General features: G+C 47.1%; 1 protein-coding gene across 1 annotated transcript in view; it reads left to right on the forward strand.

The window, feature by feature from the left end:
• The window catches only part of LOC147677797 (ATP-binding cassette sub-family C member 12-like), a 1,863,878-nt gene that overhangs the window by 394,341 nt on the left and 1,441,822 nt on the right, over window positions 1-27,715 (forward strand). The window contains exons 6-7 of the mRNA XM_086945587.1: window positions 5,299-5,532; window positions 14,597-14,770. Coding sequence (XP_086801713.1) covers window positions 5,299-5,532; window positions 14,597-14,770 — 408 coding nt within the window. The remainder of the gene's footprint in view (window positions 1-5,298; window positions 5,533-14,596; window positions 14,771-27,715) is intronic.

The following is a 27,715-nucleotide window of genomic DNA, read 5'->3' on the forward strand; positions in this document are numbered from 1 at the left end:
CTTGAGGGTGGTCATGTTGTCCGGTGTTGGTTCCCTTCTCCAGGCTTTCTCGAGGGCTCAGCAGTTCTTCTTGGAGCTCTTGAGTTCGTCGGTGAACCATGAGGCCTTCTTGCTGCCAGGTCTGCTAGGCGGGGTCCTCAGTGGGGCGAGGTCGTCTGCGCAGTTGCTGATCCACTTCGTGAGGTTGTCGGCGGCCTGGCTGGGGTTCGCTGAGCTGGCGGGAGGGTACTGGCTCAGGGAAGCGGCGAGCTGGTCTGCTGTGATCTTGTTCCAGCTTTTTCGAGCAACCTGTTGCTGGTGGTGGTGGTTCGTGGATCTTCTGAAAGTGAAGTGGACGCAGCTGTGGTCTGTCCAGTGGAGTCCGGTGGCATGGCTGAAGACGATGTCCTTGCTGGATGAGAAGACAGCGTCGAGTGTGTGTCCGGCGAGGTGGGTGGGGGTGGTCACCAGCTGCTTGAGTCCGAGGTTGGCGAGGTTGTCAAGCAGGGTGGTGGTGTTGCGGTCGTTGTTGTTCTCCAGGTGGAAGTTGATGTCCCCCAGGAGGATGTAGTCAGCGGATGGGAGGGCGTGCGGGCTGATGAAGTCGGCGATGTCTTCGCTGAATTGTGTGCGTGGTCCCGGGGGTCGGTAGATGAGGGTGCCTCTGAGGGTGGTTTTGGGGTCCGTGTGGATCTGGAAGTGCAGGTGTTCGGCGGTTGTCAGGGTGTCGTCGGTGTTGGTCGTGATGCGGATGGTGTCCCTGTAGATGATGGCGATGCCTCCTCCAGTCTGGTTGCCTCGGTCTCTTCGGGTGATCTTGTAGCCCTCTGAGATGGCGATGGCGATGTCGGGCGCTGAGGAGTCGTTCATCCAGGATTCCGTGAGGAAGGCGACGTCAGGAGCTGTGGTGTCGAGGAGGTTCCAGAGTTCGATGGTGTGTCTGTGGACGGAGCGGGTGTTGAGTAGGATGCACTTGAGGTGGTTGCTGCTGGTGTTCGGCTTGGCGGGTGCTGGTGCGGGGCAGGTCCGGATGCAGGAGAACTTGCAGGCGCAACAGCTGAAGGATCCGTGGGTTCATCTCGGGGTGGCTCCGTAGCATCCCGGGATTCGGCCGGTGTTGAGTGCGTTGAGGGTGGCGGCGTCGTACGTCCGGTGGGTGGGCTGGGGTCTTCGGGGGCCAGGGGTCCTGGCACTGGGCGCGGTCCAGGCGCGGACGGGCGCAGACGGGCTTACCTTTGGTGCACCTTCGGCGCTCAATCGGTGCTCCCGCTGCGCGCGTCCGCTGCGCGGTCGCTCAGGGGGCGTCATAAGAAGGGGAACGGGAGGGCGGGTCTGCTGGGCTGGGCGAGCGGCTGGGCCAATGGGCCGGTGGTGGGCGGGGCCGCAGGGGGCCAGCGGCGGGAAAAGTGGCAAGCGGGCGGCTCAGCTGTGGCTGGGCCACTCGGGGGTGCTGGGGGGGCGACGGTGTCGGTGGCGGCAGGCAGGAGGCTGGCAAGGAGGCTGTCTGGCAGCAGGGACAGCAGGCGAGGGAGCAAGGGGGTGACCCGGCCTCGAGAGGCACAGTGGTCACTCCCGCGGCAACCAGGCTCTCCCCTTAAGAAGGGGGACGGGAGGGCGGGTCTGCTGGGCTGGGCGAGCGGCTGGGCCAATGGGCCGGTGGTGGGCGGGGCCGCAGGGGGCCAGCGGCGGGAAAAGTGGCGAGCGGGCGGCTCAGCTGTGGCTGGGCCGCTCGGGGGTGCTGAGGGGGCGATGGTGTCGGTGGCGGCAGGCAGGAGGCTGGCAAGGAGGCTGTCTGGCAGCAGGGACAGCAGGCGAGGGAGCAAGGGGGGGTGACCCGGCCTCGAGAGGCACAGTGGTCACTCCCGCGGCAACCAGGCTCTCCCCTCAAGAAGGGGGACAGGAGGGCGTGTCTGCTGGGCTGGGCGAGCGGCTGGGCCAATGGGCCGGTGGTGGGCGGGGCCGCAGGGGGCCAGCGGCGGGAAAAGTGGCGAGCGGGCGGCTCAGCTGTGGCTGGGCCGCTCGGGGTGCTGGGGGGCGACGGCGTCGGTGGCGGCAGGCAGGAGGCTGGCAAGGAGGCTGTCTGGCAGCAGGGACAGCAGGCGAGGGAGCAAGGGGGTGACCCGGCCTTGAGAGGCACAGTGGTCACTTCCGCGGCAACCAGGCTCTCCCCTTAAGAAGGGGGACGGGAGGGCAGGTCTGCTGGGCTGGGCGAGCGGCTGGGCCAATGGGCAGGCGGTGGGCGGGGCCGCAGGGGGCCAGCGGCGGGAAAAGTGGCGAGCGGGCGGCTCAGCTGTGGCTGGGCCGCTCGGGGGTGCTGGGGGGGGTGACGGTGTCGGTGGCGGCAGGCAGGAGGCTGGCAAGGAGGCTGTCTGGCAGCAGGGACAGCAGGCGAGGGAGCAAGGGGGTGACCCGGCCTCGAGAGGCACAGTGGTCACTGACTCCGTTGTCTTATGTTCTGGGTTGTATTATCATTGGGGATCATCGCTGCATTCGGGAGCTAAATAATGACCCTGACACACTAGCTAGTCAGTAAGGAGATTGGGGGTTGAACTTCTGTTATGACTGAGGTATGTGGAAAGTCTAACTTCGCCTATTATCAACAATGCTCTATTTCTTGTCCATAGTTCTGTATGTGCAGAATTGTCCCTGCAACAGTAGTAGTATGTCCTCCTATCCATTCAAAAAGTAAACTAGTATCTTATTCTTGGTGGCCATTGGCATTTTATTGTTGGGAATTGTCAAAGCATAAACATTAAGAAGACTTCAATAGACATTATGGACAACCCAGAGGACTGCACTCAGTGCCTAGAGCCATTGCTGAATAGGAGTTTTGTTTAACACCTTTTACCAAGTGTGCAAGCTCAGCTAATTACACAGACAGACTAATAATATTAAATAGTAGTAGCACAGAGAGTCATAGTAGAGGCAGGATAAGAATTTAGAAACAATCTACAAGAAGATCAAAGACGATTTAGGAAAAAATAGAATTATGATGAACAATTGCAATAAATAGGTGCTGTAAAAGTTAGGGAAGTATAATATTATTATATTAACAGGACAACTTACTGGGGCCGACAGAAGAGCCCTCGGCGGACCAATCCTAGCCTTCCTGCTCTGCCGGTACCGCCACCGCCACCTCTGTCCTGTTGCCCCTGGGAGGTGCTGATGTACATGAAAGAAAGACACAAACATGGATGATTGTTGTCAATGAAATCAAACATTTCAAAAAAACAACAACACATTATTTCGGGGAAATAAACAACAATTGCACTAAATTTATTGACCTATCTGATGTGGTCTACTAGGATATTAGTATGGCTGGATTCGCAGACCGTCTACTTGGAAAGTTATGTAACTCACTAAACCAACTACAGAAAGGTTCTACTAGGACTGGCAGCACTCAGCAGCACGCGGAGTGACAGACACAGTCCGTCATGATTGCAGACCACTAAAAAATGTCCTACTAAATAACAAGTCATAATATACTCAACCTATCAATGCACCACCACTATCTCTTCTTAGTGGCAGGAGTACAAAGGAAGGACTCTAATCTCTCTAGCATTACACAGTTCTGTAAAGTACACTCATACATAATCTCTCAGGTCAAATGAGCACAAAATTGAAAACAAGAAAGCATAGTAGCACCTCCACTGAGCAGGCGAGCACCTGAAATCACAGAAGCTTTTGAAACATAATTTACCTGCAATGTAATCGGCAGCATTCTTGCTCTTCGGAAAAAACATATATTTGCAAGATAACACAGAGCAGAAGAAAACAAATTAGTTATTAAATAGCTACTAGTACTCATCAAGCCAAGGGATCTCGATGCCAAGCAGGCAAAGCAGGTCTTGTTACCGGTCCAGTATGTCGGACCACCGTTCCGTCACCTGGTTGTAGGTGCGCCGGACCCCTGACTCCCGATACATGGCCCGGCACACATTACCCCATAGCTGACGACGCTCCCGGAAGCCATACCCGGTACTGGGCCTGCCGCGATGGTTTTGGGGAGGTGGCGCTGCACAAAGAAGACCAGTGCGACCACCTCCACTGTGCTGAAGATCTCCCTTGGACTTACAGACGTCCCCCCTTGAACGCCAGCAAGGTAGCCGGCTGCAGGGTGCGGGACTCTTCCTCTTGGACTTGCCGGTTCCCTTGCCATGGTCCTGGGTTTTATTAAAGTAACAAAAAGTAGAAAAAAACAAAAAATATAGATGTACAAAAATAGAGAGATAGATAATGAGTAAAAAAAGATTTAAAAAAAGTTCAAACAAACAAAGGATTACAAAGATTGAAACAGGATAGAAAAGGCATGCCCAGAACCATAGCAATGAATGAAAAACAAGATGACCGCGCCCATTGCAACCACGTGGGTAAGTTTGCGCGATATTTTCCTCGCAAGCACGCAAAAACAGACGCGAACACGCAATTGCGACCCTGAACAGGAAATGCACAACGCGAGCATGCAACTAGCGACCGGAAACGGAAATACGCAATGTGAACAGTGAAAACAAGATGGCCGCGCCCATATGCGACCGCATGTGTAACTTCACGGTAGCCTCAGTGAAAAAAAAAACGAGTGAACTTGCAAAAATAAAGAAATCCGCAATCTCACAAAAGTTTGCGTATTTTGCGTACTGTGAGTACGCTTTTGCGCGAATTCGCGTACCGCGAATTTGCAAAATTCACCCATACTTAGGTGGAAATTTTATCACCAAGATGTAAATCAGGCTCTAAGTGTCAGGGTGAAAACAACAACCTGGTGGAGCCTGTCTGGTGTATCTGACCCACTCTCTATTGCAGTCATCCCGAAATTGCACCTAGGATTCAGTCTACTGTGACCATTGACTACCATTGGTGCTTTGCGGTTTTTAGCACTATTTTTACCTAACACTGTGAAAATCATATCTTGGATTCCCCTTATGGGATTGTTTTTTGTTTTGGTGTTATTCTCCTCATTAAATTATTCTCTACTCTTTATAAATTGGGTTGGGAGTTTTACTGTGCTGTGTTTTTAACTTTTTTACTGTTTTGGCACTTCTATTTGCTTTACGCATTTTCTGAAGTTAAGTCTGTCTCCTCTGTGCCATTGATACCAGGGCTTGAACTCCGATTTAAATTATTGAAACCTTTGACTGGACATAATTACTTGTGGTGGACTACCATTTATCCCAATTAATTATGCACTTTAATGCAGACTGTTGTTGACAAATGTACTTGTCAAGCAATGTTAGTCCCCAAGCAATGTGATACAACAGTCTGTTTTTAAATTTAAGGGATCATGTCTGATTACTTGGTCCTGTATTTATTTCTCTTTTCTAGGCAGTGATCATTCGTAGTATTCTGCAGTACAATGAAAGTGAATCCAATGATGTTGTATATGGCATTGGACTCTGCCTGGCCCTCTATTTCACAGAGCTTGGAAAATCATTAGCTTTCTCTTTGTCCTGGGCTATCAACTATCGCACAGCCATCAGACTGAAGACCGCCTTTTCTACAATGGTTTTTGAAAAGCTCATAAAATTTAAAATGCTGACACACATCTCGGTTGGTGAGGTAAGCTGTTAATTTCTAGTTACTAATATTTAATGAGTGGATTCTGGTAAATGCAGAGAAATTGTTGGTCATTTAATGTGTGACTTGAAAAGTGGGGTAATAAGGATAAGTTACTTACCTGTAATCCTAGTTCTCTTCCAGGGGTATCCTCATCAAAGTCATAAGCACTGAACAGAATATTCCCGCCCATGTGCGGGACGCCGGAAACAATATAAAAATATATATGTAAAAAACACATATATCTTGCTCCACATATATGTATGTACATATATTATTTTTCTCACAACAATGCAGCTCCATAACTGAGGGTAAAAAACAATGTAAACATGCACTGCAATTATTTAGGAAGCAAAAGTAAAGAAAACACATTAGGTCAAATAATCTTTGAACTTTGTGTTTTAATGAGTAAACCACTCATAAATCCTGAAAATTGCTTGTAAATAGACATTGTTAGCCCTCAGGCTGCATTGTAAAAACAATAGCATAGAAAATGAAACCATTTTCAACAAAAACTGGCACCGTGCCTTTAAGGCAGCCATGACCCCAGGCTTCCCATCATGCCTCAGGGGTGACAGTTAGGTCAGTTGTTCTTTGCATAACACTGAAGACAGGGCTCAACCACAAGATTGAAAACAGTACCAAATTTCATTTACCTGGGGAGGCGGGTGGGTTGCTTATGACTTTGATGAGGAAACCCCTGGAAGAGAACTAGGATTACAGGTAAGCAACTTATCCTTCTCTTCCAGGGGATCCTCATCAATAGTCATAAGCACTGAATAGAATAGCAAGCCCATCAACCACCTGCAGGTAAATGAGAAGTACATGACCCAACCAAATCATAACAGCCAAATCCTCAGCTGTTAAACAGATTCCTCAGGGAGGCCTGGCCCACCTGGGTATCTGCTCTCATGTCAGAATCTAGACAGTAATGTCTGGTAAATGTATGGACAGACCTCCAGGTCGCCGCTTTACAAATCTCAGACATGGGCACATCATGCAGGTAAGCCGCCGTGGCTGCTCTACCTCTAGTGGAATGCGCCTTAGGAGTACCCCCCAGAGGCTTCTGCGCCAATTGGTAAGCAAGCTTGATACACGAAACGATCCACCTGGAGATAGAACGTTTCGACGCTGCATGACCAGTTCTGATCGATCCGTAGTTAACAAACAATTGATCAGAATGTCGAATAGACTTGGACCTGTCCAGATAGAACTTTAAAACCCTTTTCAGGTCCAAAGAGTGTAACGCCCTCTCAGCTGGAGTAGATGGATTAGGAAAGAAAGTGGGTAAAGAGATAGACTGATTGACATGAAAATCTGATACCACTTTCGGCAGGAAAGAAGGGTGCCTTCTGAGCACCACTCTGTTTAAATGAAACACTGTATACGGTTCTTTAGTACAGAGAGCCTGAATTTCGCTCACCCTACGGGCTGACGTAATCGCTACCAAAAAAGCCGCTTTCCAGGAAATATGCTGTAAAGTAGCTTTATGAATGGGCTCAAAAGGAGGGCCCATCAATTTTGATAGGACTAGGTTCATCTCCCAGGGCGGAGCAGGAGGCCGTACAGGAGGGTACACCTTTTTCAGACCTTGCAGGAAATCTTTTACTGCTGGAAGCTGAAAAGGTGATCGCCTATAAGCTGTTATAGCGGCTAAATGCACCTTAATAGAGTTAAACTTCAAACCTGCTTTAGTCAGGTACAACAAGTATGGGAGAACTGCTTCTTCCTGACTCTTTGCCCATTCTGCATGCACCACATATAGAATCTCTTCCACTTGCATGCATAAGAATGTCTTGTGGAAGGACGTCGTGCTTCTTTCAGAATGGACATGCAGTCCTGTGGCAGTCCTAGATGGCCGTACTGAATGACCTCAGGAGCCATGCTGCCAAGTTCAGTGATGGAAGGTTGGGATGGTGAATCCTCCCATTCATCTTCGATAACAGGTCCTGCCTGCATGGAAGCCTCTTGTGAGGAGACACTGACAGGTGAAGTAGGTCCGTGTACCACCATTGCCTCGGCCAGTCGGGGGCAATCAGGATCATTGTTGTGCACAAGTGGTTCAGCTTGCTCACCACCTTCGGGATCAGCGGAAGGGGTGGAAAGACGTACACAAACTGCCCTGACCAGTCGATTAAAAGAGCATTCCCTCTTGTTCCTGGTCGATAGAGCCTGGAGGCGAAGCTTGGGCATTTGCTGTTACGTCGTCCGCGAAGAGATCTATGGAAGGACGACCCCATGACTGGAAAATGTCGTCTAGCACTTCGTCGTTGAGAACCCAGTCTTCTTTGTCTTCGAAGTGCCGACTTAGTGCGTCCGCCCTCACATTCTGCTCTCCTGGGAGGTGGACTGCCTGAACAGGCAACTTGCGAGCCAGAAGCCAATGCCAGATGCGCTGAGCTTCCAGAGACAGCGTCCTTGAGCGTGTTCCTCCCTGCTTGTTCAAATAGTACATCGTGGTGGTGTTGTCCGTCTGTACTAGAACCATTTTCTCCTGAAGCGAGGGAAGGAACGCTTTGAGAGCTAGATGAACCGCTCTCAATTCCAGCAAGTTGATGTGATAAGTGCTTTCTTTGGAAGACCACAGACCCTGCACTTGTAGAGGACCCATGTGCGCCCCCCATCCTTGTAACGATGCGTCTGTGATGATCGTTTGTGTAGGAGGAGGTTGATGGAAGAGAACTCCCACCTGCATGTTCTGTCTCTTCGTCCACCACTGGAGGGAAGACTGAGCTACCTCCGACAAAGTGATCCGATCGTCCCATCGATCTGAGTGTTGGTCCCATTTGTCCTCCAGATCCTGCTGAAGAGGACGCATCCGAAGTCTGGCGTTCGGTACTAGGAAGATGCAGGAAGCCATCGACCCCAAGAGTGAGGCTATCTTCCGCACTTTCTGAGACCTGTGGAGAAGAATTTGCTGGCACTTGAGAGCTATCGAAAACTGTCTCTCCTCCGAAGGAAACACTTTTCCTACTTCGGAGTCTAGCAGAGCTCCTAGGAAGTGGATCTTCTGAGTAGGCTGAGAGACAGACTTGCTGTAGTTGACATGCAGTCCTAGACGCTGACAAAGTTCTATGCATGTCTGGAATTGATTCCTTACATTGCCTGGAGTTGGACCTTTCAACAGCCAATCGTCTAAGTATGGGTATACGAAGACTCCCCTGCGGCGTAGAGCTGCCGCCACCACTGCGACACACTTCGTGAACACCCTGGGGGCCGACTTCAACCCAAACAGAAGGACTTTGAACTGGTAGTGGGAGGTCCCCACCCGGAATCGAAGGAATCTCCTGCGATCGGGCCGTATTGGTATATGGAAGTACGCATCTTGAAGGTCCATCGAAAACATCCAATCCCCCTTCCTGAGATGTGGATATATTTGGTGAAGCGCCAACATGCGAAACTTTTCTTTTCATACATGCAGATTGAGTGTTCTTAAGTCCAGAATGGGCCTGTATTCTTCCTTTTGGCCCTTTTTTCTGACCAGAAAATACCTCGAGTACACTCCTTTCCCCCTTTGGGACACCGGAACTCTCTCAATGGCTTCTTTTTCGAGGAGTGTCGCTACTTCCTTTTTTAACCTTTGTAGCTGGTGGCTTGATGTTGACATCGGGGAAACGGGTGGAGGTAGACGATGGAAACGAAGACAGTACCCATTCTGCAGCGTAGACAACACCCATTGATCTTTTGTAATGGCCTGCCACTCTGCCCTGTGATGCGCAATGCTTCCCCCCACTGGAGTGGGTAACGGCGCTGGGGGAAGTGAAGACTCATTGCTTCTGCTGAGATTTATTGAAGTTGTTGCCTTGGCGCTGATTTCCATTTCCTTTGGAATTGCCCTTGCCTTTGTATTGTGACTTTTGTTGGCCCTGCTGGTTCTGGCCTTTCTGCCAGTGAGGGGTTTGAACCCTCTGCTTCAAAGAACCCTTGTTGTTCAAACGGAACTTCTTTCGGAATTCCTTTTTCTTCTCAAGCCCCATGGCTTTGAGGGTGTCTAACTCGGTCTTCATCCGTTGCATCTCCTCATCAGCACTCCCTCCAAAAAGAGACGTGCCTGAAAAAGGAAGGTTTAGGATTCTGGCTTGAGCCTCTGGTTTCAATGCTGTGAGGCGTAACCAAGAGGATCTCCTTGCTGTGATTCCATGCACATAGCCATGCGCAGCCAGCGTTGCCCCATTTGCCGCCGCTCCTATAATCTGATTGGAGACTTGACCGGCCTCCATCAGAACCTCCTCAAAGTCCTTTCTATCTTCCTGAGGAAGTTTTGCAGAAAACCTCTGAAGTGAGTCCCACAGAGCTCTATCATACCTGCCGAGAAGCGCTTCCGCATTGGAGACTTTGAGGAAAGAGGCTGAGGTGTTACAAACTCTCCTCCCCCATGAGTCTTGCACCTTGCTATCCTTATCCGGAGGTACCGTGGATGAGGAAGCTACCGCATTGGATTTTCTAGCCGCCGCAATGATTACTGAATCTGGCGGGGGATCAACTTTGAGGAACAGAGGATCCTCCTCCGGAGGACGATACTTCTTGAGGATCCTCGCTGGAACGGACTTCACCGTTGCCGGAGTGAGGAAGACTTCATTCACTGGTTCCATTATACCCGGGATCAACGGCAACAACGGTTTGGGTGCCGTTCTGTGTTGCAGGGTTTCAAAAATGACAGTTGTCTTGATTTGCGGAGCTGGCATCGGCACTCCCAGCTTCAGGGCTCCTCTGCCCAAGATATCTTGGAACGAGAAAATATCTTCAATTGGAGATATCCTCGAGCGTGGACTGCTTGTTAGGGTCGGAGAGTACGCTCTGTGAGATCGGGTTCTCGAAGAACTTGAAGAGATACGTGTCCTCCTGGACCTGGATCTTCTGCTTGAACGCGTTCTAGAACGAGATCGCTCTCTGTGACGAGAAGATTTTCTCTTATTTGAGTGCCTAGAACGAGACCGTTCCCTGCGGGGAAGAGGTTGGTCTTGATACCGGCTTAGCCGATCTGCCGTCTCCTTGTCCTTTGCCCAGTGGTGAAGAGGTCTATTCCACCTTGGGGAAAGATGAATAGTAGGAGATTTGTGGATGGGATCCTTCACTGGTGAACGTGACCGTGGAGGTTGATCCGTTTGATCCTGTTGCGATCTTGCAGGGAATTTGGACCTCTCCCTATCCGATGCGCAGGTTTGTCCATCCGAGTATCTGCTACTCCGAGATGATGAGGAGGATGAGGAAAGACTCACTAGAGATCTAGAGGAAGACCTCGACCGAGATCTCTCTTCTGCGATCCTCCTTCTCTTGGCAGGAGGATCCTGCACCGGAGATTGTTCCACCTCCTCAGCCGATGCTGAACCTGGAGAACCCAACTGTGGTCCTAGGACGTGAGCCTGGCCCAATGAGTCACCTTCCTTGTCCTGAATCACCTGTTTCAAAGGTGACCTCTTCTTTGATCTTGCAGGAGAAGTGTTCTCTGGCTGCGAAGCGCTCCGTTCCCTGGATCTTTGCTGATCCATCGACGGTGGTCGTACCGATGCCGAGCGCCGAGCAGGTAGACGCTCTCTCGACGTCGACCGTGATTTTTCCAACCTCGACCTCTGGTGGCGATGACTGTCCTTCGACGTGGAGCATCTCGCCGTTGAAGGTTGTCTGCTCGACGTCGAGGGAGGCTGTTTCGACGCCAATCACCGTTGTTTTGTCGGCGACTGGGCGTGCCTCGAGTCCGAATGCCCCTTGGACGTCGAACGCTCTTGACCAGGCGTCGACGTTGGCTGCTTCGACGTCGACCGATGATGTATCGACAGAGGCTCCCTCGACGCCGAACGACCCTGGCTAGTCGTCGACGGAGGATGGCTCGACGTCGAACGCCGATGGCCCGGCGTCGACGGAGAATGCCTCGACGTCGTAGCATGACGATGCTGCTTCGACGTCAGGTGGCTCGCCGTCGAGCTCTTCTGCTTCGACGGTGACCTATCCCTCGACGCTGACTGTAGCGGAGGTACCTTAGCTGTAGACGCTGAAGACATCTTCTTCGTTGCCGTTGACTGCTTCTCCAACGCCGATCCCGACGTCGAATGCGAACCAGTCGGGGCTTCTCTCGACGTCGACCGCGCCTTCCGACTTTTCTGCTTCTTGGGAGATCTTCCTCACTCAGAAAGCCCATAAACTCGAATCCTCTCACGGTCTTTAAGAGCCCTGGAAGTTAAAACCTGGCAGTGTTCACAGGTTTTAGAGGAATGAGAGTCTGGTAGGCATAGGATACACACTGAATGAGTGTCAGTCTTGGCCATCTTCCTTCAACACGAAGGACATTTGTCAAAGAGAGAAGGCATCTTTGACAGGAAAAACACCTTTTTTAAGCCTAAAAAAGGTTTCAGTAACACCCTATGTCTAAAAGACGTCGAGTGAAAGCAAAATTAGTATATTAATAGGAATATTTTTTGACAGAAAGTCAAAAAGAAAGGAGCTGTTTCACCAGGGTCCTGACTGAAGGAGTCGGAAAGAACAACTGACCTAACTGTCACCCCTGAGGCATGATGGGAAGCCTGGGGTCATGGCTGCCTTAAAGGCACGGTGCCAGTTTTTGTTGAAAATGGTTTCATTTTCTATGCTATTGTTTTTACAATGCAGCCTGAGGGCTAACAATGTCTATTTACAAGCAATTTTCAGGATTTATGAGTGGTTTACTCATTAAAACACAAAGTTCAAAGATTATTTGACCTAATGTGTTTTCTTTACTTTTGCTTCCTAAATAATTGCAGTGCATGTTTACATTGTTTTTTTACCCTCAGTTATGGAGCTGCATTGTTGTGAGAAAAATAATATATGTACATACATATATGTGGAGCGAGATATATGTGTTTTTTACATATATATTTTTATATTGTTTCCGGGGTCCCGCACATGGGCTGGAATATTCTGTTCAGTGCTTATGACTATTGATGAGGATCCCCTGGAAGAGAATTCTGTTTCACTGAACTAATGCCTTATCAGACAGCTCTGACGTGCCTCTAAAGGTTGTATCATTCTAATTATAAACAATTGATAACCTTTGAGGAAAATGAAATGCAGAAAAACAGTCAGTTTAAACATTTTATATAAACTCATAGATAATCATCCACTGCACCAGTTAGTATGAATTACCGAACAGTAGTGATAGTCTTTATGTTGCTGTGCTTAATACATTAGATGATTCCCACGGAGGAACAAGAACTCTCTTGTTTCCCTCAGGAGGAACACAAGCAGGCTGGGAATTTCTCTAATTCATCCAGGATGGCAGCAAGTCATGATTACATTGTTGATAAGATAGAGAGAGGCACACTACTGCAGAAGATGGGAGGGGGCAGGGTAAAAAGCAGAAAAAGGGAACAGCTGGTAAAGATAGGGTTCAAATTGAACGAGAGCGATGTAAACCCACCAAAGTTTCCAGGCACAGACTAATTGGAACTCCTTGAAACATGAAAAGTTTTACAGAATATAATATAGATGACTTAAACAGAAACAATCACACATTGAGACTTCTGTACAAGACACTTAGGGGTGGTCTCTTAGGATGACTAGAGGTGCTGGGACTGGCCGCCAGTGGTGCAGCGGTACCGCACCAGCAATCAGGATGCCACCACCACAGTGGCATCCCCCATCCTCATCATTGTGGCGGGCGGTGCTGAAAGCACCGCCTGCCACAATGCTGTGGATGCATATTGTGCATTTGCATGCACAACGTGGCAGGCACCGCACGGTGCCTGCCACGTTGTGCATGCAAATGCAGCGGGGTACCATAGGCACCCCCATGTGCACCCATCACCCCCCAAAACCCTGGGGGCCCACCTGAATTGTAATATGGATGGCGGTGTCTTGCACACACCGCCACGATATTCAGCCCCTTTTCCTCTCAGTCGACTCCTCAAGGAGCGGTAAACTGGCGGACGGTCTTTCCGTCCACCAGGGTTCTTTCCGCCATTGTAATGTGGCAGGGGAAATGAGAGGCGGGTGGTAGATAATGCCTGGTGGATCGCCACAGCCATACGGGCTGCGGCGATCCACCCGCTATTATTATAGACCCTTTAATGTTTACCCCGGCCATCAGAGTCTGCAATCGCCCATATCCCACTGTCAGGAGGAACCGTGCTCTGCCAAATCTCTAGTCAAGTAGTGATTTATGTTAAGGAACAACCTGCACTCTAACCCTGGGAAACTAAACCTACTCTTCTAGACCCACTTAGTCCATATCCTGACACAAAGTAAATTTCATAATTGAGCTAAGAGAACGCTTAAAGGGCACAATAGCAACAGTTCATGCTCCTAATGGCTGTTCCCACCAAGATATAGAATTGTTCGTATGCATAAAAGGTGGAATAATAGTTCATTGAGCTGATTACTTGCCACTGACATATTTGAGACTGAGGAGGCCATGAGTCCAAATTGTAGCAAGGCTCAACTTTCTACCTTTTTGAGCAAGTGAATTGATTATAATAAAGTGGGAATTTGATTCCTGTTTAGGCATTGTAGAATTACACTGTGTTCAATCTTCTAAGAGGTTTGAGCTGATCTCATTCCTAGACAATCCTTGGTAAAGACTGTGTGGTCATTAAAAGCCTCACAATATTTATGGGGTGTACAATTACCAAAATTATGTTTTGGATCTTGGATTTGGAGATAAAATGAGAACCTTTGAATAGCAGATACAGTATTAGCAGCACCTGTTTGCTCCCATTCCAATATGCATAAATTCAGAATGTGCTTTACTTGCCAGCCAGCACAGTTCTACATGCTTAAAATCATTGTTGCAAACAGCAGCAAGGTGAGCTTTAACTTTCCACATAAAATCCAGATTAGTACACAAACATCGGTTCACACTCAAATCTACATTTGCTGGATATTTGAAAGGAAGCCTTTATCAGTGTTAGGACTTTCTTTCTTAGAATCACTTGCATCTAGTTCACCTGTGCCCCAAGACCAGTGCTGTTATTGATATAGAGCATTATTTGAACCCAAAATATATCCTACTTTTTTGATGGCTCTTCATCTAACCTTAGCCTTTACAAGTTGCAACAACAATGAACCCTTTCACACATTTCCTCTCAATTTCTTCTAGGTAATCAATTTACTCACCACTGATGGCTATTGCTTATTTGATGCTTCTGTATCCTGCCCGATGGCCTTCAGCCTTCCAGTTCTGCTCATTATTTGCACTACTTTGTCCTGTGTAATCTTTGGCCCCACAGCCCTATTTGGAGTTGCTGCTTATCTTATATTCTTGCCTCTACAGGTAAGACTGTGTTTTCTAAACATTTAATTCAATTTCAGACTCATAATTCACAAAAAGCTCGCATTAGGAGAGATGTGGAAAAATGTGCAATGAATGCTGTTTTACCTGCTTACCATTTACTTGGCGATATATGTATATATGCAAACATAGGATACAATTACTCATTCAAAAACAACTATGGACACTATTCATAAAGGTATATTTGTATGTAAATGAATGCCTTACATGGATATTTGTCAGAATTCACCAATTCCTCTCACTACCTTTCCGATCTTAAGGAGGGTCAGACTTTTACTAAAGCCAAGGGCTTACATAAATCCCTTCCCAGTGTGGGAAGGGAAATGGAGCACTCCTAGATTTGGTAGGGATGTGAAGAAGGGGCTTTTCCACTGTGAAGTATATTGTCCCCGTCAGGAAACAAAATAAAATATCTGTGCTTGCACAGGGGATCTGCTTTCCCATGCATAGTACTATCTCCTGGAGAACTCGGCACAGTGGGAAACATATTGTCCCAAGGAATTAAAAAATAAAAACCGTGTGTTTGCAAGGAGGATATCTTCCCCCTGTGTGAAGTACTCCACTGTGGAGAACTTGACAAAATAGTTATAGGATCCTGCTGAGCACATCACATGACCTTTCCAGAAACACTCATGTCAACCTGAGCCTGGTGCAGCTTTGTATATCAATGCAGATTCCTGAGAACATTTGTGACTCCCAGAAAGTAAAAACAACTGCAATCAAACATAGGTGCAAATCTGCAAGTGTATATTTACTACTTATTTTCTGAACAAAGTCCTTAGGGTGTCAATAAGAGTACAGCATACCACAAGCAAATCAGTCCAGTCTTCTAAGGTCCTCATCACCATCTTTCTGGCAAAAGACCAACTGCCCTATGTAGAGATTTTGCCATAAGGTCTTCAGTCAGTGAGGTTAAAACACTTTTAGCTAAATGAAATTTGCCTGTGAAAAATCATGTCCTGTCATGGTGGCTAAACTTGTTTTTTCAGAAACAAACTGCCAAAGCAAGGCTTTTTGTCTGCACGAAAACAATCTGTGACATTGACATTCAGGGAAATGTCTTTCTGCTTTTGAGAGTCATTGTGTTTTTGTTCCCCACCGACAGCCATTGTGCCTGTCACAGTGGTCATGATGGAAAAAAGAATGTTGGAAAGTCTGACCTAAAAGGGTGTGGGTCAGAAAACTCTGAACAATAGAAAACATTTATTTTGAGGTTTTCTTAGACATAACAATGCGCTCAGTGTAAAAATTGCTATTAGCCTTCTTAATAGCAGCATAATACTCTTGCTGGGACTTCCTTAACACTATTTTAGCCAATGGGCAATAGGCCTGTCTCCAACAGCGCTCCAGTTTTTTACAGGACTGCTTTAACTCCTTAAGCTTGCTAGAGTACCTAGGTTTGGAAGGGGCGTTTATCACTCGCTTATTGGCGAGAGGTGGGGATAGATATTCCACAGCCTGTGAGATCCAGCTATTGAAACTCCCTAAAGTGCCACCCAAATCTTAGGAAACAATAGGGCGAGTGCCGGACAGGACTCTACATAGCGCAGAGGGCTCTATTCTTTGATATGGCTTGCTTTTATTTTGCATCTCATAACAGAATAAAGCACCTGAAATGTCCAGGAAAAGTGGATTAGAAAATAATCAGACCAAGAAACTGGAAGAGGTTCCTGAACATGTATTGGGAAATTGGAGCAGACTAGGTCTAAGATATGCCCCTAACTATGAGACAGAGAACTGATCCAATGGGAAAGTTGAGACAGTTTCAGTGAATTGCAAAACTCCCTAGTGTCACTAGCTCTACGCAATCCAAATGAATCTTAAAGTCCCCAAGCAAAAGAAGTTCTAGAAGTGCAAAGCCCTAGGAAGAATAACTTAATCTAAAGCCTTCAAAAAGGCACCCGAAGAGCCTGGGGGGTCAATATACTAATATGCTCCCCCAGCGTGAAGTGTGGGGATAGGATGATGGAGAAGTCAAGTGCCTCCCCATCCCCAATGCCCTGAGTCTCTCCATGTGTAAAAACCCACAAGTCCTTGGTGCCGTTGGGGGTGAATGCCCTGTTCCACCCAGCCGTGGTGCAGCGGACGGCGATACTCCCTGCTGCATTATTGCCCCAGTTAGTGCTGATGGACGACAGCAGTTGTACCGGGCCGACGCCGAAGCTGAGTCTGGTTATGGATCTGATCATAAACAGGGCCAGCCTGCTGCATAACGTTGGACAGGGCATTTGGGCATTCGCTGACGCCCTGGGCCATATCAGCAACTAGAATTGCTGGGACCTGAGGTGGTGCTGAAGCGGCGAGTCCCACAAAGGGGTGATTAACATGGCGGCCAGGGGCGATCCGCAAAAATCTCAGCTCAGGTCCTCGAGGGGGGCTAAATCAGTCCAATCCAACAAATAGGACAGGTATACCATGCCTAAGGGATCGCCGGTGGAGATCAAAAAGGCTCAGAATCTGATTGGTGACTCTTCGGACGCGCAGGCGGAACTAACGCTATTGGATGTGATGGCGGCCATCGAGGGAGTACAGGCTTCGTTGGGGCATAAGATTGGATCTCTTGATACCAAATTGGATACAGTTACAATAGAGGTCAATCTTATCCGTGCTGACCTCGCAAAAACGAATGAGAAAGTTAAATCCTTGGACATAAAGAACACTAGTCTGGTGGATGGCATGACGCAACTTCAGCAGGAGATACGTGATCTTAAGGCATCCCGGGTTTTGATGGATAGGAAGCTAGATGATTTCGAAGGAAGGGCCAGATGGAATAATAAACGCATCCTTGGGGTCCCTGAGAAGGCAGAGGGTTCGGCGCCGTACCTCTTTGTCGAAGACATTATTCTCAATCATCTTAAACCCAAGGGATTGGGGAATTTCTTTACTGTCGAGCGAGCTTATAGAGTACCTGGAGGTAGACCCAGGCCCGGTGCCCCTCCCCGCCCGATGATTGCGAGGGGCCTGAATTTTAGAGACCAAGATGCGATATTGCAGGCGGCTCATGCAAAGGGAACCCTCAAATATGAAAATGCATCGCTCTCCTTCTTTCCAGACTTTACACAGCTAGTGCAGAAACAACACCAAAGTTTCCTGCCGGTGAAGAAGCAATTGAGTGACAAGGGCTGCGATATGGAATGATGTTCCCGGCGAAGTTGAGAGTGGAGGCAAGAGGGAAGCCCTGGTTCTTCAATAATCCTGAGGTGGCAGCGGATTGGATTGATTGTTTTCACTCCACTGAGTCGGAGAGACATGATCAGGGGGTAGATGAAGACCAGCAGTTGGGTGAGTGAGAACGGAGGGTAAAAGTGAGACACTGAGACAATGATCACTTTAGAGACTGTCCTCACTGTGATACAGAGATATTGATGCGGTGCAGTGGAGGCGGGGGGGTAGCTCCGGAAAACTAGATTGATGTTTGTTACTATATTTAGTTAAAGAGTTGACTTCGAGTGGGGGGCGCAGGCACAATGCCAGTTGGGGATAAGCGTAAGCCATAAGCAGAGGTGCCGGGAGAGATCCAGGATTCGGGAAGTTTGCACAGTTTTGGGGTTTGATTGAGTTTTGTTGTTTTTTGCATCGGGTGACAGTATTGAAGCTAGACACTAGCGGTATGGGGTACATTTCATGTACTGGCCTAGGATCGGGGATACGGGTGTTGAGTTGGAATGGTAATGAAAGGTCTGGGTGACAAGATAAAGAGAGGAATGGTGAATCAATTAATCAGACGACACTCCCCAGAAGTCGCATTGCTGCAAGAGACACATCTTGTTGGGAATCGGTGCATGGCCCTCCACAAAGGGGAATATAAACTTGTGGCGCATGCTGGGTTTACTTCCGGGTCTAGGGGGGTAGGTCCTAACAAAGAATTCCTTTCTGCTGGACATTCAAGCTACTTGGTCAGACAAGAGAGGTAGATATGTAGGTGTCTCGGGGCGACTGGGGGGCAGGACGGTTACCTTTCTGTCGATCTATGTACCTCCCGGCCTCTAATCCGATACTTTTAGAGATTTAAGTGCCATTTTTCTCACACTGCCCGTGGGGCTGTTGGTGCTGGGGGGAGATTTTAATGCAGTACTTGAGGGGGGATTAGATCGTTACCCGCCACATGTTCTCCCACATCTCAGAGGTGGCTCCCCGATTTCCTTGAAACGCTGGGGTTGGTTGATAGTTGGGGGGTACACAATCAGCACCAGAAATACTTTACTCACGTATCTGCCGCGCATAATAGTATGTCCAGGTTGGATTATATATTGATGCCAGCTGCTCTAGCGAGTATAATTAGAGAAATATGATATCTTGGCAGAGGTATCTCTGACCATTCTCCGGTGTGGTTAAAAGTCGAGGTGGGGCAGCCAGCGGTGGGAAGGGTTGCTCCCATTGCGCCATGGCACCTGAAGGACCCGGCCACTAGAATAGCGATACTCCAGATTTCGGTGAGCTATTTCCAAGAGAACGTGGGCACGGTTGACTCAGCTCAGTCGGTGTGGGAGGCGTATAAGGTGTTGTTAAGGGGTGAGGTCCTCTCCTTGATTGCTGGTGAGAAAAAAAACACCAGGCAGAGGTGACTAGGGTGGAGGGGTAAATGATACAGTTAGAGAAACGCTTAGCTGGGTCTGCGGATCCAGGAGACCAGCACTCACTGAAGTTAAAACAAGAGGAATATCAAAACCTCTCAAGGGAAAAAGCAGTTTCCCATGACCGTGCCCTGCAAAGTCGGATTTATGAGCATGGGGACAAAGCCGGTAAGCTCATTGCTTGGTTAGAGCATGGGGAGTGGGCCTCTAGGTTAGTACCTGAGATAGAGGGATCGGGGTTAGGGTCACAGACCCACAGGCGGGGATGGATGTCTTGTCTGAATATTTTAAGGAAGTGTATGCCTCAGTGGAAGGTTTCACAGAGGCTGATAATGGAGAAATGCTCAAAGATATTGGCATGCCTAGTCTCTCAGAGGATAATAGTACCTATCTGGACTCCTCTTTCACAGATGATGTAGTCGCGCAGGCGATTAGAGGCATAAAATCTGCGAAGGCAACAGGTCCAAATGGAATTCCGATAGAATTGTTTAAATTGAATGCTCATAAAATTGCTCCGTTTGTCCGGGCCATATTTCTAGAAAGCAGGGAGTTAGGACAACTTCCATATGACCAGCGGGTGGCAAATATTGTGGTCATACAGAAGACAGGCAAGGTTAAGACAATTCCTTCTTCATATAGACCCATTTCACTTCTCAATGCTGAGCCGAAGATTCTGGCAAAATGGCTTGCCACCAGATTGGTCAAGGTCATAACAACCCTGGTATACCCCAACCAATCCGGCTTTATGCCACGTCGGAACACGGGCCTGAACCTGCGTAGACTGCATGGAATCCTGGGTGGTTCCCCAAAGATATTAGAGCCGGCTGTCCTGGTTTCCTTAGATGCCACTATGGCATTTGATAGGGTCGAATGGGCCTACTTGTTCGCTGTTTTGGCCAAGTTGGGCTTTGGCCCGGGATTTATCGGATGGTTAGATTGCTGTATGCCACTCCCCTGGCCAGAGTGATAGTCAATCATTGTAAATCTGTGGATTCTCCCCTCGGAAGAGGCACAAGACAGGGGTCCCCGCTGTCCGCGCTACTCTTCGTTCTTGCGTTGAAACCTCTGGGTCAGGTGGGACCTGACATGTGTGGCCTAAGAAGGACGCCTGCCTGGGAGGATAAAATTTTGCTTTATGCGGATGACATTCTGTTGTATCTCACCAACCCCAGGGCGTCCTTAAGTAATTTTTTAGATGTCCTGGTCATATTTGGGAGGTATTCCGGATTTGCCATTAACTGGTCAAAGTCGGTACTGTTCGCATTGTCGTGGGCACCGCCTGTGGTTCCGCAATCGTGCCCATTAAAGATTGAACCGGTGGGATTTACTTATCTTGGTATATATATATCCTTAGACCTGAAGATGAGGTACGACAATAATCTGGGGCCCCCCTTACATCAATTTAAGAAGGATGTGGAACGATGGAAGGCTCTCCCTCTCTCATTACTTGGGAGAGTGGTATTATTTAAGATGATGGCCTTACCTAGGTTCCTGTATATGCTCCAAAACACAATGGATCCGGTGCCACTATCCTATTTTAAGGAGATAGAGGCACTTTAGCGGTAACTTCTCTGGGAAGGCAGGCCACGCCTTCAACAAGTTAACCCTCCGGTGGTATGATGGGGCATCGGACTCCCAGACTTGAGGAAATTGTATTGGGCCTCAAACCTTGCGGCGGTGAATCACATGGTCCATGGACTCAGGCTATGCTATGGATCGCGGGCTGGCACCTGGTGGTGATATTCTTAAAGCCTTATATGCCAGACCCGGGAGGTTCATGTTGACGGGCCCGACAGCACACGCTGTACAAGTTTGACATGCTGCTAACAGAAGTTTGGGATGGGAGGGAAGATTGACGTTGGCCACCCCACTGTTCTGTTCAGAGAAGCTTGGGAGCCTGGGGAAGAGTAAAGGGTTTGATAAATGGGACCTTATCGGAATCAGCCAGATCAAGGATGGATGGGGGAAAGACGGCGTGTTGACATTTGAATCTTTAAAGAAGAAATACAGTTTGAATGCTACTGAACACTTTCGGTACAGGCAGATAAGACACGCTCTCCTCTATCACGTCCCCAGAGGCACGGACCTTCCGGAGGCTTCTCCTCTTGAGAACCGTGTGCTAGAGGGTCACATGCCTGAAAAGACTATCTCCTTGATCTATAGGAAACAAGTAAAAATTATGGAGGACCCATTAGGGAGTATTAGAACAGCGTGGGGAGCAGATGGACTGGAGTTAGACGATGAAGACTGGGTAGAGGCGGTCTCCTCCCCCAAAGTGGTCGCAATTCAGATGAGGCTCAGACTGGTGCAGCTTAAGATTCTACATCGGTCATACATCACAGGACCTAGGCTAGTACACATGGGATGTGCGCGGAGTGGTAATTGCAAGATAGGATGCGGAGAGCTTGGCACTTTCATGCATATCATATGGCACTGTGAGGAGATACAGACCTACTGGGTGGCGATCCATGATAAAATAAAAGAAGTATTTGGGGTGGGGATGGTACCGGAGGCCCGGAGATGTCTGCTGAATGTATGGGAACCCACTGACTTGAATGGGTATTTCAAACAGTGGGTGACGTTGGCATGCATGGTGGCGAAACTAAACATTGCTCAGCTGTGGGCAGCCAGCCAGCCGCCCTGGACTACTAAGTGGGCTGAAGATCTCGATTGGTGCATGTTTAGGGAAAGGGCAGTGTTTGTAGCCAGGGGTTGTCCGGAGAAATAGGGGAAGAAATGGGGAGCATGGAATAGTTATCGTGGGGATCTATGTATGCCCCCGATGGGGCAAAGGGAAGTAGACCCACTGGAATCCCCGTGATCCCAAATTCGAAATGAGTGGCAATTGCTGATTTTATACGAATGACAACCACAACCTCACAATTATGTCAATTTTGGTTCACCCGATGCTAATGTTTTTCTTATGTGATATTACAATAAAAATAATTTTTTTAATTTTTTTTTATTTTATTGTTTTCTATAGCGCGAACATGACCCTGCATAGGGTATCAGAGCGTTTTACAGTAGAATATAAAACATCATTTTTACATATTACTAGCCATTGGTGAATGAGATATAAGCAATTCTGTAGTGGCAGACCATTAAAAGTTCAGATAAAGATAAGCAATCCGAAAGTTCACAGATAGATTTCCATAGAGTCTTTAGAACTTAACTGAGATAAAAACTAGTATAACATTCCAAACTTAGTACCATGGCTGCTTGTGTGAAAATTCTGCCAGCCCTTTATAATGAAATACTTGAAGTACAGTTGTAAGGATTAAGGGAGAAATTTCCTCATATAAAAAGATTTTGTTTCTTTTTTAAATTTTGCGATGGTTGGAATTCTTCTCAAGTACGGGGGGAGGGCGTTCCAAATTCTCGGTGAAGCCCCTGAGAATTCTCGGTCATACGTTCTTTTCTTACAGAAGCGCGCCGGTTTCAGTAGTAGATCCGCATTGCTCCTAGAGCAGCTGTCTTCAATCTGTGGGGCCTGACCCCCAGGGGGGTCGTGGAGTCCTGGGAGGGGGTCGCAGATTCTGCAGAGTGCAGTTCCTGGCATTGGGCTGATCGAGGGTGCTCACGGCGGAGGCCTAATTCACACCGAGGTGTGAAAAGCATCAACGCCTCATTAACAAGTAAAAGGTCTTTTAAAGACCTGTCAAGTACTTGGGTGTGACTGTGTGTGTGTCCCTGAAGCTGTTACAGCCGGGCTCACATACACAAGCTGGGGGAGCTGGGGGGGGGGGCTGGGGGAGTGGCTTTAGTGTAGCCCTTTGAGTTCAATCGATGTTGCGCACCTGGAGTGATGAGTGGATGGATGGATGAAAGGCTGAAGGATGGATGGATGGATGGATGGATGTGTGAAAAGGTGGGTGGATGAATGATGAGTGGATGGATGAATGAAAGGGTGGATGGATGAATGATGGATGTATGGATGGAAGGATGAAAGGGTGGATGGATGAAGGATAGATTGGTAAAGGATAGATGTATGGATGGAAGAATGAAAGGGTGGACGGATGAAGGATGGATGGATGAAGGGTGGATGGATGAATGATGGATGGATGGATGTGTAAAAAGATGGGTGGATGAATGATGGGTGGATGGATCAAAGGGTGGATGGATGAATGATGGATGTATGGATGGAAGGATGAAAGGGTGGATGGATGAAGGATGGATGTATGGATGGAATGAAAGGGTGGATGGATGAATGATGGATGGATGGATGTGTAAAAAGATGGGTGGATGAATGAAGGGTGAATGGATGGATGAAAGGGTGAAGGATGAATGGATGTGTGAAAAGGTGGGTGGATGAATGATGAGTGGATGGATGAATGAAAGGGTGGATGGATGAATGATGAATGATGGATGGAAGGATGAAAGGGTGGATGGATGAAGGATAGATTGGTGAAGGATAGATGTATGGATGGAAGAATGAAAGGGTGGATGGATGAAGGATGGATGGATGAAGGGTGGATGGATGAATGCTGGATGGATGGATGTGTAAAAAGATGGGTGGATGAATGATGGGTGGATGGATCAAAGGGTGGATGGATGAATGATGGATGTATGGATGGAAGGATGAAAGGGTGGATGGATGAAGGATGGATGTATGGATGGAAGGATAAAAGGGTGGATGGATGAAGGATGGATGTATGGATGGAAGGATGAAAGGGTGGATGGATGGATGTGTGAAAGTGTGGGTGGATGAATGATGGAGGGATGTGATGAGGTCTAACAGGCGCATTTATGGTTGTCAAAAGTTGATGATGAGGAGTACCAGTTTCTAGAAACTTTTGTTGGAAGGGGGTCCTTACGCCTAAAAAGGTTTTACAAGGGGGTCTCGGCATCAAAAAGTTTGAAGACCTCTGTCCTAGAGGAACGTGACCCTCCCGATAGCATGAGTTTCTTGGCGAGGTATACTGGAGATTTGTTATGCATTGCTTTGTGGGTGATGCATGCTAGCTTGAACTGGATACGTGCTTCAAACGGTAGCCAGTTGAGGGCTTTCAAGTGTGGAGAGATATGGTCAAATTTTCTGGATCCCGCTATGAGTCTTGTGGCTGCATTAAGACATGCTTTCAAAGGTGCTGTTGAGATTTTTGGCAGCCCAGCTAGGGTTGTGCAACCGTATTCAATCCTTGAGATGACCAGTGCCTGAACTGCTGTTTTGAGGTCTGCTATGTTTAGGAAAGGTTTTAGTTTTTGTAAGTAGCTTAAGTGGAACCTGGCGTTTTTTGCCATTGTGTTGATATGTACAGACATATTAAGGTTTTTGTCCAGAGTTATACCCAGAGATTTAGTTGATTCCACAATCTTTGGCATGCACTTTAGTGCAGTGATGAGGTTGGACCATTCAGCAATCAATGTTTTGCTTTTTTTTTTTTGGAGTGATCAGGAGGAATTCCGTTTTTTGAGGATTTAGTTTTAGGTGGTTCTTGGTAAGCCATAGAAGTGTTCTTGTTAGAGCAAGATTCATTGTCTTTAAGTCATCCGTCGACGCCACCTTAATGTACAGCTGAGTGTCATCAGCATACATATGATAAGCAATGTTGGCTTTTTGGAGTTTTTCCGTAAGGGGTTCTACGCATATATTGAAGAGTGATGGAGATAGCGTGGATCCTTGAGGCACTCCTATAGTATTGTCAGTTGCGTTTGAGAGGGTTTGGTTGACCAATATTTTTTTCTCCTCTACCCACTTTACGATCAGCCCTTGCTATTTTATACCCCGCCATGATGGCTAATTCAATTACTGATACAAAAGGGGGTTGTGATGGACGGAGCATCTGAACCAATCAAACACTCACACCCAGTCAACAGATCTGGGTTTAATCCATCACCGTTCTTTAGCCCACTCTGCCACCCCAGTTCAGACATGGCTATATGCAAATCAGTCTGACCCTGTGCCTAATGGGAACAGTCCAGCCCGAACTGCCAAGCCATGCCTTCCCTGGACCGCAAACAAGCTTCCTAGGACCGGTTTCTGGCATTACAGCCGTCTTCAGCCAGGCTTGCTTGAATCCAGTGGCAAAGTGAGCAAGGGACTCACGTCTGAGCATACTCTGCCAACTTATGGCGAACAAAGTGATACAAAAGGGGGTGGTGATGGATGGAGCATCTGAACCAATCAAACACTCACACCCTGTCAACAGATCTGGATTTAATCCATCACCGTTCTTTAGCCCACTCGGCCACCCCAGTTCAGACATGGCCCTATGCAAATCAGTCTGACCCTGTGCCTCATGGGAACAGTCCAGCCCGAACTGCCAAGGCATGCCTTCCCTGGACCGGAAACAAGCTTCCTAGGACCGGTTTTCAAACTAGATTGGATTGCCACATTGGAATTTGTTGCATTTTTTACACAAAACAAAATGTTTCAGGATTTTTTGCTTGGGTGCGTTTTTTTAGATATCCACAGATTTTAAAAAAGAAGAATTGTGCACGTTAAAAAACTTTACATCGGGTTATTGATTTTTCCAATGGAATGTGGATTAATGGTAATGGATTTACAAAAAAGAAAATAGGACTCTTGGTAACCAAATGGATGGAATCTAAGTCCAAGAGCTGAAAAAAGAAAACATCTGAAGGTAAGGAGACCCGACTTTTATTATCAATTTAAAAATGTTTTTTAAAAATCCAATTCAATTAGTGTACTTTGTTTAGGGGAAAACAGGCAAGTAGAAGATAGTGTGGGTTAGAAATGCAGATATTTTTTGTTATGGATAGAAAAAGAAAAACAGAATGAAAAACATTTTAGGTTATTATTAATTTCTTATGTTTACAGGAAAAAATATATAGTACAATTCATGCAATTTAAACAGCATTTTAAAGTATATGCTTTTTTCAAGTTATATTTAATGTTTTGAATATGTTAAATTTCTGAATTGGATGAAATGTTCTTTAAAAAAAATCTTTATTAGGAGAGAAAAAAGGTTAAGGTATTTTAATGAAAAATATTTCTAGTTGGTTACCTTTTGAGTAGATGTTGCTTGATGCTTTTAGATTGGTAGATGTATTTTTTTTAGGTTGATTACGTAAGGAAAAACAGTAAATGTGTTTGATCACTCTATTGTTAGTTTAATAGAGTTTACTCAGGAGAGAAACGTTGTTGAGTAATTTTTTTGTTAGTTGGTTTTTGTAATCATTAAATAAAACATTGGGTCTGCTTGCGATTGCGGAAGGACCGCCAGCCTCGCAGTGGTGGTCATTCGCAATCGGATCGTGATTTTCCTCCGGCCACATTACAATGGTGGGGGGAATCGCTTTCGGACCGCAGTGGATGCAAAGACCGTCCGCCACAGAACTGCAACAGGGATTCGTTCCGATTGCCTGGCGGAGCAGTCTGCATCCATGTAATGGTGGTGGTGTCTAACAGGCGCCATCCACCAAATTACGATGCTGTCTCCTTCCAGCCTTACAGTCGTGGGTAAAACGCCATTGAAAGGCTGGTAGATATTGGTTTTGGGGGTCTGTTGTGGCCCCCCTTGTGTTGGGGGTAGGTGTGTGTGCGCTGGTGGGGTATCCATGGTACCCCCTTACATTTCACTAAACCAAGTGGCAGGCACTGTGTGGTGCCTGCCACGGAGTGCAATGAAATGCACAACATGCTATTTTAACATTGTGGCGGGTGCAATGTTGCAATGCAAAATGCGTCCACCATGGTGGCGGTCGTATCCTAATTTGGTGTGCCGTACTGCCACATGTATTGTGGACGGTCCAGGTCACCGCCACAATGGCCGACGGACTACGGTCCATCCGCCATCGTAATCGGCCCCATTGTTAGGATTTTTTGTACATTTAAACATGTTTTCTTGCAAAAGAATAACAAATTAATTGTTATGGAAGAACATTTGTTTTTATTTAGGAAGATTTTTTATGTGAAGGATATTAAATTGATTTACCTTCAATAAATATTTTTATTTTGAATAAGAGCATTTTACTGATTTAATGTTTTATGACTTGTTTTATTGTTCTAAAACTGTATTGATATTTTTTAATGATACTGGAGTTTTTCTAATGTATAGATGTTCAAAGATGTAAAATCTAGAAGAAAAAATATACTTCAATTGTTTTTAAACTTGCAATATGTATGCTAATCTATTTTGGAAACAGGGTTTTTCATACAATATCATTGTTTTAGTTCTTTTTCGTGTTAATCTTTCAAAAAAATACCTTTTTAAATAAGTATCTGAAGATCTTCTGTTGAATCTAATTTCTTGAAAATATATTGCTCCTTTTGAAGGATGCTGTAGTTATCTGTAGTTATATTAAATTGTATAAAAAATAGTTATAATCTTTTATACAATATTTATAAGCTAAAACTAACACATTTAGGGGCCTATTAGGAATGCCCGCC

The sequence above is a fragment of the Lissotriton vulgaris genome, chromosome 12, assembly GCF_964263255.1.
Source record: "Lissotriton vulgaris chromosome 12, aLisVul1.2, whole genome shotgun sequence".
Lineage (NCBI taxonomy): Eukaryota > Metazoa > Chordata > Amphibia > Caudata > Salamandridae > Lissotriton > Lissotriton vulgaris.